Below are 15,706 nucleotides of genomic sequence, written 5' to 3' on the forward strand. Positions count from 1 at the left end.
TCCTTGACTCTGAAGATCTTAATACAAAAGACTGTTGCTTGTATTGTTACATTTTAAAATTATTTTTTGAAAAAAGACTGCAACATACTACTTTATAGGCTTATTGTTTTAGAATCTATAGTGCAGCTGCTCGTTATTTCTTCAGCTTCAATGAGATAATTCTCTGACCATCACATCACATATTAATAACTGGATAAACTATTGCAGATAGATGTTTGTGGACATTCATTGAAGAGTTGTGGCAAACTATGAATTTCATAGTGTCCAACAGCCTATACTTCCATACAAGGTGCTACAGGCATAATGGCAATATTTATTTGACTCTTTTGGCATCAACAGATGTAGGACACCCAAGGGATTATTAATTACATTTGCAAAAATTTTTGGAAACATACAACTCCAAAGCTTGGTGAATCAACTGGTAGCTCACCGAGAAAAGTCGCCCATCCTTTAGTTACCAAATGCCAGGATAATCACAGGTACAGGTTGAGTATCCCTTATCCCAAATGCTTGAGACCAGAAGCTCATGAAAAAAGTTTTGGATTTTGGATCATTTTCGATTTTTAGATAAGGGAGCCTCAACCTGTAACACAAAGAAATACAAGTATAAATAGTATAAATACTTCCATACTTCTCCATAGAACTGTCAAATAAGATCTATTTACACATTTTCTCATCTATGTTGTTCATTTGTCAAATCAAAATTGCAAATCCTCTCAGGTCTCACCCACCCATGTTAACATCACCACTTTTGTATGTGTTACTTTTTCTTGCATACCAAACATACAAGACAGGAAGCAAGAAAATAGTGATTGGATATGTATTCTACAGGTGAACCTGGCACACTGAAGGAGCACAAGAAAATGACTGATGGGCTGTAAGACATGGCAAATAAATGAAATGGTAATAAAGGCAATCCCTCTAAGCAGCTGGAAAGACAAATGTGTAGGGATGTGGGAATCTATCAGTTTCATTCTTCCTGAGCTTCTCAATTTCTGATCCACATTAGTTCTGTAGCGGCTCTGAAACCAAGAATCGGGTTGCAACCTCCGGTCCTGGACGGGGCCACACTCTCTGTCAAGGACTGTGTTCACAGTCTGGGGGTGCTCCTTGATTCGTCGCTTCTGATGTCGAATCAGGTAAATGCGACAGACAAGAGCGCTTGTTTTCAGCTTCAGCTGATATGCCAGCTGTGCCCTTTTCTGGAAGTAAGGCATCTTGAGACTGTTGTCCACATGCTGGTAACCTCACGTCTAGATTTCTGTAATGCGCTCTACATGGGGCTACCCTCGTACTTGGTCTGGAAACTGCAATTAGTACAGATTATGGCAGCCAGAGTAATTTCCGGAACATCTAGGAGAGACCATATTACTCCGGTTCTAAAGTCCCTCCACTGGCTGCCTATTAGTTTCCGGGCCCAGTACAAGGTGTTGGTTATTACCTTTAAAGCCGTAAGTGGGTCCAAACTATCTTCGGGACCGTCTTCTCTCCTATAATCCTCCCCACACACTCTGGTCCTCTGGGAGAGGCCTACTTCAGCCACAAACATCTAGGCTTTCGGCTACCTCCCAGAGGTCATTTTCCATCGTCGCCCCCAGACTGTGGAACGGCCTGCCGGATGAGATCCATCTGCTTACATCCTTAGACAGCTTTAAAAAGGCTGTTATGATGAATCTCTTCCGGCAGGCATTTCCAGAATAGAGAACCCGGCCTCAGGAAACTCCTATAAATAGATACCACCGCTCCCATTGATTATTGTCATGTTGTTTGACCCTTGGGTCAGTTTTAACTTGTATGGTTTTAATTCTTTATTAGATTTAATACCTTTCTAAGTGGGGGAGGGTACTAGGGATTTGATATGTTTTGCATTTTTAACTTGTTAGCCGCCCCGATTGTTCTCAGAGGGGCGGGATACAAATAAATTTTATTATTATTATTATTATTATTATTATTATTTACACATCAAATTGTAAAGCTTCTCATTGATACTCACTACATGGAAATGTGTACATATTTTGGTGGGCCTTTTTGTATGCATCTTCTCTAATGTACACATTATTCTGTGTATTTCTGCATTGACTAAAATGTACCTGTGAGTAGTTTTCACTGTCCACATTTGTGAAATATATGCATAGTTTTTGAGCATATCTTTTTCCTGGATTATATAGCATGAGTCTCACAAATGCATGGATTTTTGAGATAAGATGCATTCCACTGTCAGTTTCCAGAAGTATGAAATGGGCATTTTCATTCAGAAAAGGGAATCCAAGAGTGTATTTTTCTCAATCAAAGTGGTAGAAGAGTGTCAGTTCAATAAATATACTGAATGTGGTTGCCAGTTTTGGGTCTTAGATATTTCTCTTATAAGTGACATCCTTTTAAAACAACAAACCATATGTATTATGGTGTGTTGAGTATGCTCTCTGTTGCAAAGGGCAGGTGATTATGATATATAGTCTAAAAAAATGGCTGGCTGGGATAAAAGAAAATGAAAATCCAGGAAAAAGCTGAGTGAAGTCAAAGGCTTTCATGGCCAGCATCCATAGTTTTTTGTGGGTTTTTTCAGGCTATGTGGCCATGTTCTATAAGAGTATATAGAACATGGCCACATAGCTCAAAAACCCACAAAAAACAGTTAGCTGACTTTATTTTACAATACAGAACTAAGTCAATTCTCAACATATAGTAACCTAGGAAGTTGAATCCATGCAGTCAGCTAGTAACATGGTCATATTTTTAGATGCAGTGGAAATGGGAGAAAGTAATAATAAAACTCGCCTCCTAGATATTTTCAATGTTACTATTGTTAAACATCACTGGAATGTATATTTCAGCAAGGAAGTAGATTTAATTTCTACTTGAATATATTAGAAACAGAAGAAATCCAAAGATGAAACTGAATACCCAGTTAGTCCCAGTACTTTATCAGCTTTTTAGGAAGAAGTCTATTGTTCCTTCAGTTTCTTAGATACAGATCTGAACAGGTTTATTCTACTGAAACATGAATTCCATTTCCATACAAAAATGCAATTTGGAGTACAAAACAGAATATAATCCAGACAAGTACAGACACAAGAAAATATCCTCTGTTCTTCTGATTATTGAGTGTCAACAAAGAAGGGCAGCCTGACTTATTTTTTACTCCAAAGTAAATGAAAATAATTTCTGGTAAAGTGGACATAGCTGGGCAGATTTACAAAACAACCCTTTTCATGTTTATTTAAATGTAAGCCCTACATATTAACTGGGCATACCTCCTAGGAAGTATATTTCAGGTTTGTTTTAGAGTGATACTTTATATTAAGCAAGCTGCCTTCAAAAGTAATGTTGGTTGTTTTCCAGTTATTTTTAATGCATAATTAGGAAATCGTACTTTTGCAAATGTATTGAAAATGTGACATTGGTTTCCCAGCCTGTTAAACAGCTGCAAAGCTATAGCAAGTGATTCCCCACCCCACCTCTAATTGACGAGAAAAGGCTTACCTTAAAAAATGTCATGGTTGCTCCATCTTCAACTGTTCCATATTCTATTTTTGTCTGTTTTGCTAAATCATCTGCCGAATCAATGGGGGATTCCATGCGCTCCACTGTCAGAAAGGCGGCTAGATTAGCAGTGTACGAGGAAATGATGATAAGTGTGAAAAACCACCAAATGCCTCCCACTATCCTGGTGGAGAGGGCTTTAGGCATGAGTTCGGAACCTAATGAAAATCAGGGGGAAAAGATGAATCCAGTGCAAAATGAACATATCTAATTGTTAGAATTCATTTATTTTTGTCACAGGAGATGTGAATGGAATCACTCAGCAAAATAAGTAAGGACATAAATGAAGTTACAAGCTGATAGAATGCTTATATAGATACATGATTGAAGTGAAAAATAAAAACAAATGATAAAGGATTTTTAATAAAGGAAATAACTAATTTGTGGGACTCAAAATATAGCAATGGGAGATCAATTCCATGTTTGGCTTTGATTCCAGTGTAAAGCCAGATGTTTTAAAATAATTTTTTTCCAAAAATAAAGTGGCAAAATAAAACAAAATGAGAAACAGAAAACATTTGAGCTATTAATGAGAAGCTTTATATTAAAAACAAGCAGCAATCCTTAGCTTTCCAGCTAAAACTTGCAACAACATTTCAAGGCATTTATGAACTGTTATTTCAACAGCTCATAACATGTGTTTACTTCAATAACATATAAACTCTTTGCCCCAAATGTTGGTAACAAAATAATGTATCTGGAAACCAGGAAGCTTGTATCAGGAAACCGCAGATACAGGACAGAAATAAGAAACCTAAAATGTGATATATCTACATATATATATATATATATATATATATATATATATATGAGAGAAAAGTTACTTTTTGGATGACAACTTCCAGAATCCACAGCCAGCATGCCCACTGATCATGCAGTTTGGGGAATTCTGGTATTGTCATACCCAAAAATACCTTTTGTGGGCCTGCAGTGGAACTATATGTAGCAAGCCAATGATCATATGAAACATCTCCCATCTCTATAATTAGAGGTATAATTTAAACAGAAGTGGCCACGCATGGTCTTTATTTGAACAGTAATGAACATATTACTCTTATGCTTAAACTAGACCAAGACAGACTACAAATGTATTGCTGGAGTTGCCTGTGCATGGCTTAAAACTGTAGGGAGCTTTAGACATAAACACTGCTAATGTACATCATTATTAATGCTGATTTAGAGCCTAATGATACTAGTGGTAGCATATAATCTCCCTTTGTGCTTCTTTCTTAAAAGCAATAACAAATCTCTTAACTTGAAAAAAATACAAATGTGGACATGCATGAGATTCTTAAAAATGGAAAAGTGAACAATTTAATCAACTAATAGCAGAAAGGCAAATATATACATTTTTCCAAAATGAGCAAGAGAAATGTTGCAAGCATATTTATGCCACAAGGTGTTTTTAAAAAAAACATCTATTTACAGTAGCATTATGATAAAGTATTGGAGACTTTAGTCAATTAGCCAGGGATTTCCCCCTCTTTTTAATTTTACTTGGGTAAAATGGAATGAAGGCAAGATGGACTATTTTATTCCTGATTAAGTATGCTGTTTATATTGCATTCATTAAGGAACTGGTCCAGCAAGGTAACACATCTTCCAGTGAATGGAGCTTATGCCAAACTCAACATCAATTACAGAACAGAAAACTGAAAACTAAAGAAAGAAAAGAACAGAAAGAAAAAGAAGTGGTATCATAACTGGACTATCCGATCCAAAACAGCCCATCTTACCCTGCAGTTCATCTTACCCTGGCTGTTTCAAACAAAAAAAGCTGACAGACTTGGACATGACAGCCAACTCCAGCGCCAGACTTTGCCTAGAATTCTGCAAGGAAAAAAGTAGAAAAGTACCTTTCTGATGTAGTCGCTCCTAGGCCCTGTCAGTCAGACACTTAAGACAATATAAACACTAACACTGCCAAATAAGCCCAACAACCTTTACTGTTTTCTTTAAAATCGACACTTAAGAAGGTCAAACAAGACTTGGAAGAAAAGAACAGTAGAAATGTTTGCCAAAGTTGTCCCAATTACCACAAGTTCATAGCTTACCCAAGGATTTAAAGAGTGTGTGCCACCAAAGCCTGTAAAACAGAGCCTGGTTAGGGGCTGACTGTCATGTACCCAAGGTAACGTCATGTCCAGCACTATATCCCACAATTTCCTGGGAGCAAAGGGACCCGGGCAAGAAATGTATGAGTTTCCTCTATCATGTAGCCTCCAGCATTCAAGGAAATGTGTTAAGGGAGATTATGGTAATGATGGCCTATTAATGTGGATCAGTAATTATTATACTGTGCATGTGTGTGCCTGTTTTTGTGTTTGAAGTATAATTATTTTCTGAACTTCCCCAACTTTAAGGCCTTCAAGGTATTTGGTTCTTTCATTATCAGTTCAACATGCTATATCATTGATTCTTAAGGAATTAATCCCCCCCCCAAAAAAAAAAAATCCAGATTTAGGCCAGGTGATTAAAAAAAATCAATAAAATTGAAGCATCTGAACATGTTTTAAATTTTAACTTATGTTTGGTAGGATGGAAAGAACATTCATGTGTACCCAAGAGAACATGAGGGAGGGCTTCTGATTTTCAGAAAGGACCCTGTACCTCAATGTCCCATGGGTATCCATGTTGTGGACAGGCTTCTTCCTTCATGTGCCATATCATATCCTAATTTCACATGGGAAACATGTTTCAATACTATGGAGATACACCATAGGTTCTGTCATTTTATTCCAAAATCCTATTAAGGCAGTGTTTCTCAAACAGTGGGGTGGAACATACAGAGAAATGCAAGAATTGCTCAAGGGGGGGGGACAGAAGACTTAGAGGCTCTGATCCCTCCTCCTCCTCTTCCCAAACTTTTTACGTGTAAAATTTACACATACATTGCTTTAAATATTGAATTTACTTAATCAAAATTGTTTTAATTTGAATGACGTTATTTTCTTGTAAAATGTTAAAATATGAGTATGTGTGAATGTGTGAATGTAAATATGCATACTAAATAAACAAAATATTTTAATTCCGTGTCCAGTGGGTGGCACACAATGTCCACATGTAGATGTAAAGTTCGAGTTTGTTGTTGTTATGTTAACACTATATAGTCTATCTGGTTTAGCAATCTGTTTGGTAGTTACCAAGGCAACAAGCTGATTATTGATTCCACTGGGTATCCACCCACTGCTTGATGCTTTCTGAATAGGGTGCCAATATATTTGCCATTGGAAATTAAAGAATTGCAAGAAAGCACTTTGAAAACAACATAGGGCACTCATATGGCCAAAGACAGGCACTTTTGAGTGATTATTTGAATGAACAAATTATGGATATCAAACTTATAGCATTGTTAGTCTGTAGAATGAGTATGTAGAGAGATCTTGTATCATCTTTGAGACATTCCTCAGGGAGACTTTCCTCAAAGAGGTCTTCTTTTAGCACTCTTGAGACTTTCCACTTATGACATTCCTCAGTGCCTAATGCATCTGTGGAAATAGATTTTGGTCTATGACAGCTCATGCTGCCAACGTCTTTCTTTCAGTTAATGTCAAAGGTATAAAAAGATCTTTCCACATACAAATTAAGGTTATGTTTAGCTCTATGCAGCTTAAACAAAAGGGACTTTAAAAGCATTGGATCATGGTAATTATTTATAACAGTTATTTTGAATATCTAAATAGCAATGACTTTAAAGACACTAAGGTCCAAAACTCACGGGCCAAAAGAAGCGGCATCCGGCTGCTTTGGGGGGGTGTCATTTACATGACACACACCCCCAAAGCAGCTGGAAGCCACTCTGACACTGCAAAATGGAGACTGAATCCACTGCAAAAAGGAGTTGGTTTAAACCAACTCCTGGCCGGCGTAGCCTAGGACCACAGGCACTAGCCCACTTTGGGAGCAGGCTATGCGGTCGCCATGGTCCCGGCCCAATCATGGTTCAATTGCAGCCAGAGGCTGCTCTTTCCTGGCCATCTGCTTCACCCCTAAGATTCAAAGAAGTTCAAAGGTTACTCTAATGATATACTAAAGTTGTTCCTTCTCTGGATGTCAATATGCTCAAATTTTTGTGATTTCCCTTCTGTCAAGAGTATTAATTGCTCTTCTAAAAGGAAATGCTGTTCTTTTTAAAAAAAAAAATCCCCAAAGGATACCCAAATATACATGTTCAGCTTCTGCTCTGTTTATTATTATTATTGCCATTTTCTACCTGTTGTGATAAAGTCTTCAAAACCTATTCAGTTTCTGAAGCATTTTCACATTTGGAAATTATTCCATATATGGTTGTTTTGCACAGAAGACAACATTTCCTACACATGAAATCATATCTATGTAGAAATAATATTTTCTACACAGAAAATGTTGATTGGCATACTACAATGTAGTTACAAATCTGTAACTTTTTTCTTTCTTTTTTTTCTGTAACTGTAACTTATGATTTATTGCATGGGACTTGGGGAACACGACCCGAGTGGAATGGGAGTGAAAAGAGAGCAGAATGGGGGGGAAACACATATTATCGCACAGAAGAATGGCACCAATGCTGCCAGAAGTCCCCAATCCTTTCCCCATCTGTCTCACAGCAGCCGATTTTCAAGAACGATTCTGAACAGTTCTTGAAAATTGGCTGTCATGGGATGGATGGGGAACATATTGGGGACTTCTGGCAGCATTGGTCGCGTTCTCCCATGCAATAATATGCATTCCCCCCTTCTCGCTTCCTTCCATTCCACTCTGGACATGTTCCCTGTGTGATAAACTCCTCTTATAGTTGCATAACCGCTCTCTATTCAACTATGCTACACATTCACAATTATGGCATTTTTGTCATTATTATAAATGAGACCTATAATCCACCTAAAACTCCATTCCAAGTTACAGATGCCTCTGGTATGGTAACGTGGGTTGCTTTGGGATGATATGGCAGCCTCATCCTGCCCTGAAATATTCTACAACAAGAGAAATTAGGCTAGCTGTGTTATCAAGAAGTTCCCCATTCAACCATGCCACAGACCTCTGCCATTCATAGTAGCTCCTGGATTTTAAGCTGAGTTTTGAAGGACTGATTCCTTCTGTAGTTCATAGCTACATTTATGACTCAGGTTCTGAGTGACTGTTTTCTGTACAAACCAATCATGTGCAAATTTGGTGCAAAATAAATCCCAGACAGAGAAGATTCTCATCAGTCCAAAATTCTTCTTGTCAGGATTTCTCAAAATTCAAAAAGCATGTTTTTCAAGATTTTTAAAAAAATATTTTCTAATATTCTTTCCATCTTTCTAAGATGGAACCATTTGCAAAACTAGGCTTGCTTCCTTGGAAGTAAGTTGCCTTAATTTTTTAGGGCTAGCATTTGAGTAGATATGCATAGAATTGCACCCAAAGGCAAGAGCAACAATTTAAACCCACCCACCCACCCCCCAAAAAAAACCTATTTACCACATACTGCACTGCTTAAGGTTGATGCTTATATTGACCATCTTGGAAAACAAAATAGATGATATGAGCATAATAGATGAAAGAGGTGTGCTCTGTATGCCTTAAAGAAGTCCCCTTTTATTATTGATTGCAGTGTAATTAGCATACCTATACTTTGATCAACTGAAAAAAATAATTCTGTAATTAACAACTCTTTTTTGCATGCACTGTGCAGCATGCACTTCTTCAGCAGTAGTTGTCCTGCAGATGGTGACTGAGTAATCCTAATTTTAAGAATCTCAGAGACAACTTGCAACAATTATTGTAAACTGGGATGGCATTTATTAACCATGCAATAAATGACATTTTTATTCCAGCACAACAACTATAAAAGATGGAGGTCTACATCACTAGTAGACAAGAACAGAGAAAGGGGGTAGTCATGCTTTCAGTTCTTGCTTCACAGAGATGTTACTGTCTGGAAATGCAATCTATTACACTAATGGACTGAGGTGGCATGTACCTATATTTGGGATTCAGGTAGAGCTCTTTAGGAATGTTGATGTTTGGAATTATATTGCTTTCCTAGGTACTCTTTTGGGAAAGTGAGATTCAAGAATGCCTAGATGTATTAATGTTAAAAGAAAAGGCTGGTTTATGGTTACATGCACAGAGGCACCCATGCAAGCAGTCTGTGCCACAGAAAGAGAGAGAACTGTTACCCCCAGCAAAAAGTGGGACATGGCGCCCAAGAGAAAGAGCAGGCTGAATCGTATACCTTGCTGCATGAGAGCTCCAACTCCAAACCAGAAACTATTTAGCAAGGTAAAATTGTTTTCCACCACGTCTGAGTCGGGGTTGCAAGGGTGTGGATTATACCACTCATAGGGACTAAACCTGTGGTAATTGACAGGAAAAAAAAGAACATATTTAACAAGCAGTGAGCAGAAAGGCTGTCCAGAAAATTTGCTGCAAAAGAAACAGAAAGAAGGAGAAAAGGTTAAATAGAAAACAGAGAAAGAAAGTGTTCACAGTTCAACTGCATTATTTACATAGCAGGGAGCATTACAAGGGAAAAAAATACCAGTAATAAAGACCTTGGCTTTCATTAATGAATTCACATAATAAATATAGTCAGGAATTATATGGTGCCAGCGAGCGCAGGCAAAAATTCAAAGTAAGGGATTCAATGTCACTCAGATCCCTCAATAAATATAACATCATGTGTCTCCTAGGCAAGTTGATACACACATAAAGAAAGGATGGCTATTAAAATAGGATAATTAACAAGAAAGTAATTACAGTTTAAAATTAATTAACACTTTCCACAATGGCTTTTAGATAATGATCATGGAAGGAAAACTGTTAAAAGATAAATGTGTTAATACAGTTGCATGAGTCTATAAAAAGCAGCTAGAAGTCTAATAGAAATGTATAGTAAAGTGAACCTTACATGTATGCAAGGGTTCAACTACTACACTGGTAAAGCTTCACCTAAATAAACTGAAATCACTCAGTGCTCTGTGGGATTATATTTAGGCTGGACATAACAATAAATTCAAGTAGAGTCTTAGCATCTTTCTGTCTCCATTGCATTCCCGGTTCCAGAAAACTCTTAGCTGATTAATGGACAATTTTTAGTTTACGTGCATTTTCAACACATAAATTATTATATAGACCAATACATGATCTTTTTAAAGAAATTGTATCTTTTTCAGAGATAAAAAGCTATGAACAAATAATTATTACCAGTGTCATTTGATTAGATAAGACAGTCTGAAATCTTAAAATATATATATATATATTTTATTCTTGAATTTTACATTGACACATAAGGTGTGATATTTGCATCACTGATGGCTTCCCATCTGAAATCTTAGGCTGCCTCCAGACTGGAGAAATAATCCAGTTTGACACGACTTTAATTCCATGGCTCAATGCTATGGAAATCTGAATATTGTAGTTCTGTGAGATATTTAGCCTTCTCTGTCAGAGAGCTTCAGTGTCACAACAAACTACAGTGCCCAGAATTCCATAGCATTGAGCCATGGCAGTTGAAGTGCTGTCAAACTGAATTATTTCTTTAGTGCAGATGCAGCCCGAGTCAAATTATAGCTAAAACATGCAAACATGCCTACTTATTTTTATTTATTGTTGCCTTTGTATAGAAACACACTTTAAAGCAACTTCCTCTGACATAAAATGGGAATTTCAATTTTTCCCATTTCAGATTTTGATATAAAGGTGCTTCTATGTACTGTTCATTTGCACTATAATTTGATATTTTGAAACATAGCCACGTCATTATTTGTGCTTTTGAATAATGAAGCAAATAAACAAACAGACAGACAGACAGACATATACACACAAACCCTCTACCCCAAGGCACACAGTTGGATGTTAGGAGATTAGCTTTCTTTGAAATAAAGTCTTTCAAAACACAAGCCATTTGAGAATATCATGCTTAAATACCCATAGCTGAGTTTGTGGAGGGGGGGGGGGGAACCAATACAGTATACAATGTACTGTGACCATCACAATAGTTAAAAACTCATGGGAATTTAAGTGCTAAACTCATGATAATATATTTTTATAATTTCTCAGATCTTTAAAGCCACTCTGTTACAAACCCAAATTGGAATATGCACCCATTATTAATGTATTAAGGGAAAAAATCTATCATGTAATTAAAGCCATCTGAATAATGTTTCTGTCACTTCAGAGAATGCAATTTTCTTTCCAATAATCTTTTCAACACATTAAAATTCAGAAGATCAAACAATCCATTTTTATCCTCTTAATACAATGATAGAACACCTCCTGTCTTGAAAGCCTGTGCTTGAAAAACAAAGAAATGTTTCATTTGCTTCTCAAAAGTGAAACTGACATGCTGTTCAGAAAAGGTTGATTGGATTATAATTAAACATTCTGACCTTATTTCTCACTCAACCTTCCAAGAAATCTAGACTTGTTTTACGCCTTTTATTGTGTACAGTTATAACAAAAATCTTTTAGATCTTTTAGAATTCATTTTGTGTTTGATTCATCTATACCTGGCATGTTTAAATTTCAGTATATGCATAGTATTGTCATCTCAATTTCTAAGATACATTATTGTACACTTTGCCCAGTTCCTCCCTTATGTTTTATCTTATTTTGTATAAAAGATCAGCCCTAGAATTTTTGAAGTACTTCAATATCAAAGGAAGCCATTTTCTATATTTTACAACCTTCGCATATACTGAAGAGCTGTTAAGATATAGGTAAATGATAAATCACTTTGTTATACAATTTGATCAATTGACTACATTTCAGTGGTAATAATACATATCTTCCTTTTAAAGAAATATTGCTGAAATATACATGAATAAGGAGGTTTAGGTATACAACAATCTATCATATATCCCAATACTTCATTATATAATCTAAAACTTTGGAACCCCAAACTTAAAATATTTTTCATGAGAAGAGATGTCAAGTATTCCAGGGAAAAACATTATAGAATTCTCTGGAGATCCTTGTGAAATATCATAATACAATGGATTCTCTCCATCCATGTGGGTTCAGCTCAGGGAGGGGGGGCACAGATGGGGTAAAACACAGACAGATGAGCCCCATATTATTCAATGGCTGGTGATGTGCACATGTCCACATCAGTTTATCCACAAACACGCACCACCACTGAATAAATATGGGCTATGGCAAGCATGGATGCTTCAATTTTTGGATAGCTAGACCCCCAGTATAACTATAATAGTTCCAAAGAGCTGGTATGTTGAAAGTAAAGGTTTGTGCCTAGGCTGACAGTGCCACCTTTTCAAATGCAAGAAACATTTTGGAGAACCATCAAAGATATGAAGATTGTCTGAAGCCAGGTAAAACTGAAACCCATGTTCATATTTTATGAAAATGGGAATGGAAATCAGGGCTAAGAGGTCTTTCCTTAACATTTCCTTTTTTCTTGTACATTGTCTTAACACAAAAATTCAGGCTTGCTTTAAATCAGAAGAGAAACTCTGGCTTAATGTTGCTTAATAAACAAAGGAATTAATTAGGAATTTGTGCTCAACTCTGCTTTGGAGTTTGGATCCCAGTTGATTTAAAAAGTAACAAAGCCCCGTTCCACACGGGCAGAAAGTACGTGCATGCCACATACTAGGGTTAGAAAGGGGCATCCTTTCCGGACACCCCTAACCCTAGTACGCACTGAGTGCGTACAAAATGGTGGCACTCATTCTACATGGGTGCTGCCATTTTGACATCGCGGACGCTTAGCGTCCACACATCGTGAGGCAGAAATGATGCAGTGAGTGCACCATTGGTGCCTTGCAGCGTCATTTCTGTGCCACAAAAAGAACCCGCTTTTTGCGGGTTCTTTTTGCTGTGTCCGGGAATCGCATAGTTTGTCCGCTGCGGTTCCCTGATGCAGCAACCACTGGCGCCGGCAGAGTGCCCTTTTTGGGTGCTCTGTAAAGTGCCATAGATTGACCCAACAGTCATCTAAATACACCCAACTACAGAATTCAAAACTACACTAAACATGCTATATTGGTCTCTTGGTATCCACTGGGGTTTGGTTCCAGAATCCCCCATGGATACCAAAATCTGTGGAGGCTCAAGTCCCATTAAATATGATGGTATAGTAAAATGATGTCACTTATATAAAATGGCAAAACCAAGGCTTGTTTTTTGAATGCTTTTTAGTGAATATTTTCAAACTGTGGTTGGTTGAATCCATAGGTGCAGAATCCATGGATATGGAGAGCCAGCTATATTTGGCTAAGGACTGGCTGTATTTGGCTAAGGCAGGAGTTCTAAATTTCTAATATGAAATATGGGGTTAAATGCTGGCTGGGTGGGACAAGTATGAGACATGCAAACCTGAAAAGCAACTGTGACTATGAATTTCATGCAAATTCACATGTGCAAAGTATTAAATGTCTGAAAGTGCAAATGCTTGTCCTGAGTATTTTTTTATATAAGATGGGATGCAGTATGGCTTTGCAAAGGAACAAATATGGGTGTTCAGGTTGCTCATGGATACTTTTCAAATCTTTCCGAGCTGATGCTTATAAATCATAATTACTATACTCAAGCTAGAGTATTTAATCAGTATAATATGACTATGTACATGGCAACTGTAGTTATATAAGAATTACCTGTTAAAAAAGCTCCAGAATTGTGATCTACAGCTGAATCCACACTGCAGAAATAATCCAGTTTAACACAGTTATTGCTCAATGCTACTGAATTCTGGGAATTGTAGTTATTTGAAACATTTAGCTTTCTCTGTCAGAGAATTCTGGTGCCACAACAAACTACAAATCCCAGAATTCAAATTGGATTATTTCTGCAGAGCAGATGCAGACTAAATCCAGTTGACTACTCCCAACCAGAATCAATGGATCGTACATAAGGTTTGACTTACTAAGGGCCCGAACAGACAGGCTAAAATAAAGCTGCTTTGAGTCACTTTGGAGGCATGTTGTTTAAATGACACACACATCTTAAGAGGCGAGAAGCTGCACCAAAGCTGCACTCCAGTCCTTAAGACTGGAGCGTGGCTTTGGCACAGCTTCCGGCTTCTTAGGATGCATGCATCATTTAAACAGCACACTTCCAAAGTGGCCCAAAGCAGCTTTATTTCACTCTGTATGTTCAGGCCCTTAATTCCTATTGATTTAATAGGTTTACTTTTGTTGGAGCTAAGAGTGGGATTTAGGCCTTTCCTATTGGAATATCTAGTAGATATTTCACAAGATAACATCTGCTTTACAAAAAAAAAATGGGCTAGAGCAGGGGCGTTGCAACTGCATACTGGATGCCCTGACTCCTCTCCAATGCTGGCATCATGCTGTCCACCCACATGCACACAAAGCCGGCAGTGCCACGCCCCTTCTTTGGTGCAGCATTTAGATGTGCTATGCCAAAGAACTGGCAAAAAGCCACAGCGACTGCGGCAAGGCCGACTTTTCACTGCTTTAAGAGTAGCATTTTGCCAGCCCTTTTTGGGCCAACAAAGAGCTCGATCAGGGCCATGGTGTGTGGTTGCTGCAGCACCGATCCAGTGCTGAAAGGGGTGGTGGGATGCCACTCCTTTGTGGCTGTCTGTACAGCCCCTGAATCTGCAACTAATTCTATTCCACCTAATCTGAGAGACTGTATATTCTGAGCAGATATGTACTGCAAGCTACCATATAAAACATACTCTTAAATATATTTTAAAATGGCCAAAGAGTCTGATTCTGTAAAGAACAACTACAATGATAGGACCACAAGACAAGGAAGAATTATGCTGACACTCCCAAACTGAAGTTTACTGTGGCACAACCCCATCTTTTGGATCAATTGAGGGCTTTATAGCAAATCACAGAAAATACTGAAGGTAGCACTCTATTATCCTTTCCTGGGAAGAATAAAACTGATTTTGGTTAAATATTGAGTTGTTTCTTATCAAGTTTTTTCAAAGGAAAGATGGGAGTGAAATCAGAAAAGAAGAAAATCAGTTTCTTTTTTAGGGAGCTGAATGCTCACTTGATGAAAAAAGCTGGATGGGAAGATTTTGATAAATCAGTACTTGCACTTAGAAACTGCTAGAGTACTTAACTGGAAATTTACTGCAGGAAGAAGGTGCTTGCAATAGAATAAGCATATCTGAAAGTCTGCAGAAAAGAGACACTCTGAAACACTCCAAAGAAACATACCATTCATAAATCTTGTGAGTGTTAGAGTTTGTTTTATA

General features: G+C 37.5%; 1 protein-coding gene across 2 annotated transcripts in view; it reads right to left on the minus strand.

The window, feature by feature from the left end:
- GRIK2 (glutamate ionotropic receptor kainate type subunit 2) overlaps positions 1–15,706 on the minus strand; it is a 655,273-nt gene that overhangs the window by 162,973 nt on the left and 476,594 nt on the right. For both annotated transcript variants that reach the window (XM_089530680.1, XM_089530679.1), the window contains exons 12-13: positions 9,743–9,861; positions 3,484–3,701 (exon numbers count right to left, since the gene is read on the minus strand). In XM_089530680.1, the coding sequence (XP_089386806.1) occupies positions 3,484–3,701; positions 9,743–9,861 (337 nt within the window). The remainder of the gene's footprint in view (positions 1–3,483; positions 3,702–9,742; positions 9,862–15,706) is intronic.

The sequence above is a fragment of the Sceloporus occidentalis genome, unplaced genomic scaffold (genome assembly GCF_023333645.1).
Source record: "Sceloporus occidentalis isolate IW3139 unplaced genomic scaffold, rSceOcc1.0.p SCAF_6, whole genome shotgun sequence".
NCBI classification, from domain to species: Eukaryota; Metazoa; Chordata; class Lepidosauria; order Squamata; family Phrynosomatidae; genus Sceloporus; species Sceloporus occidentalis.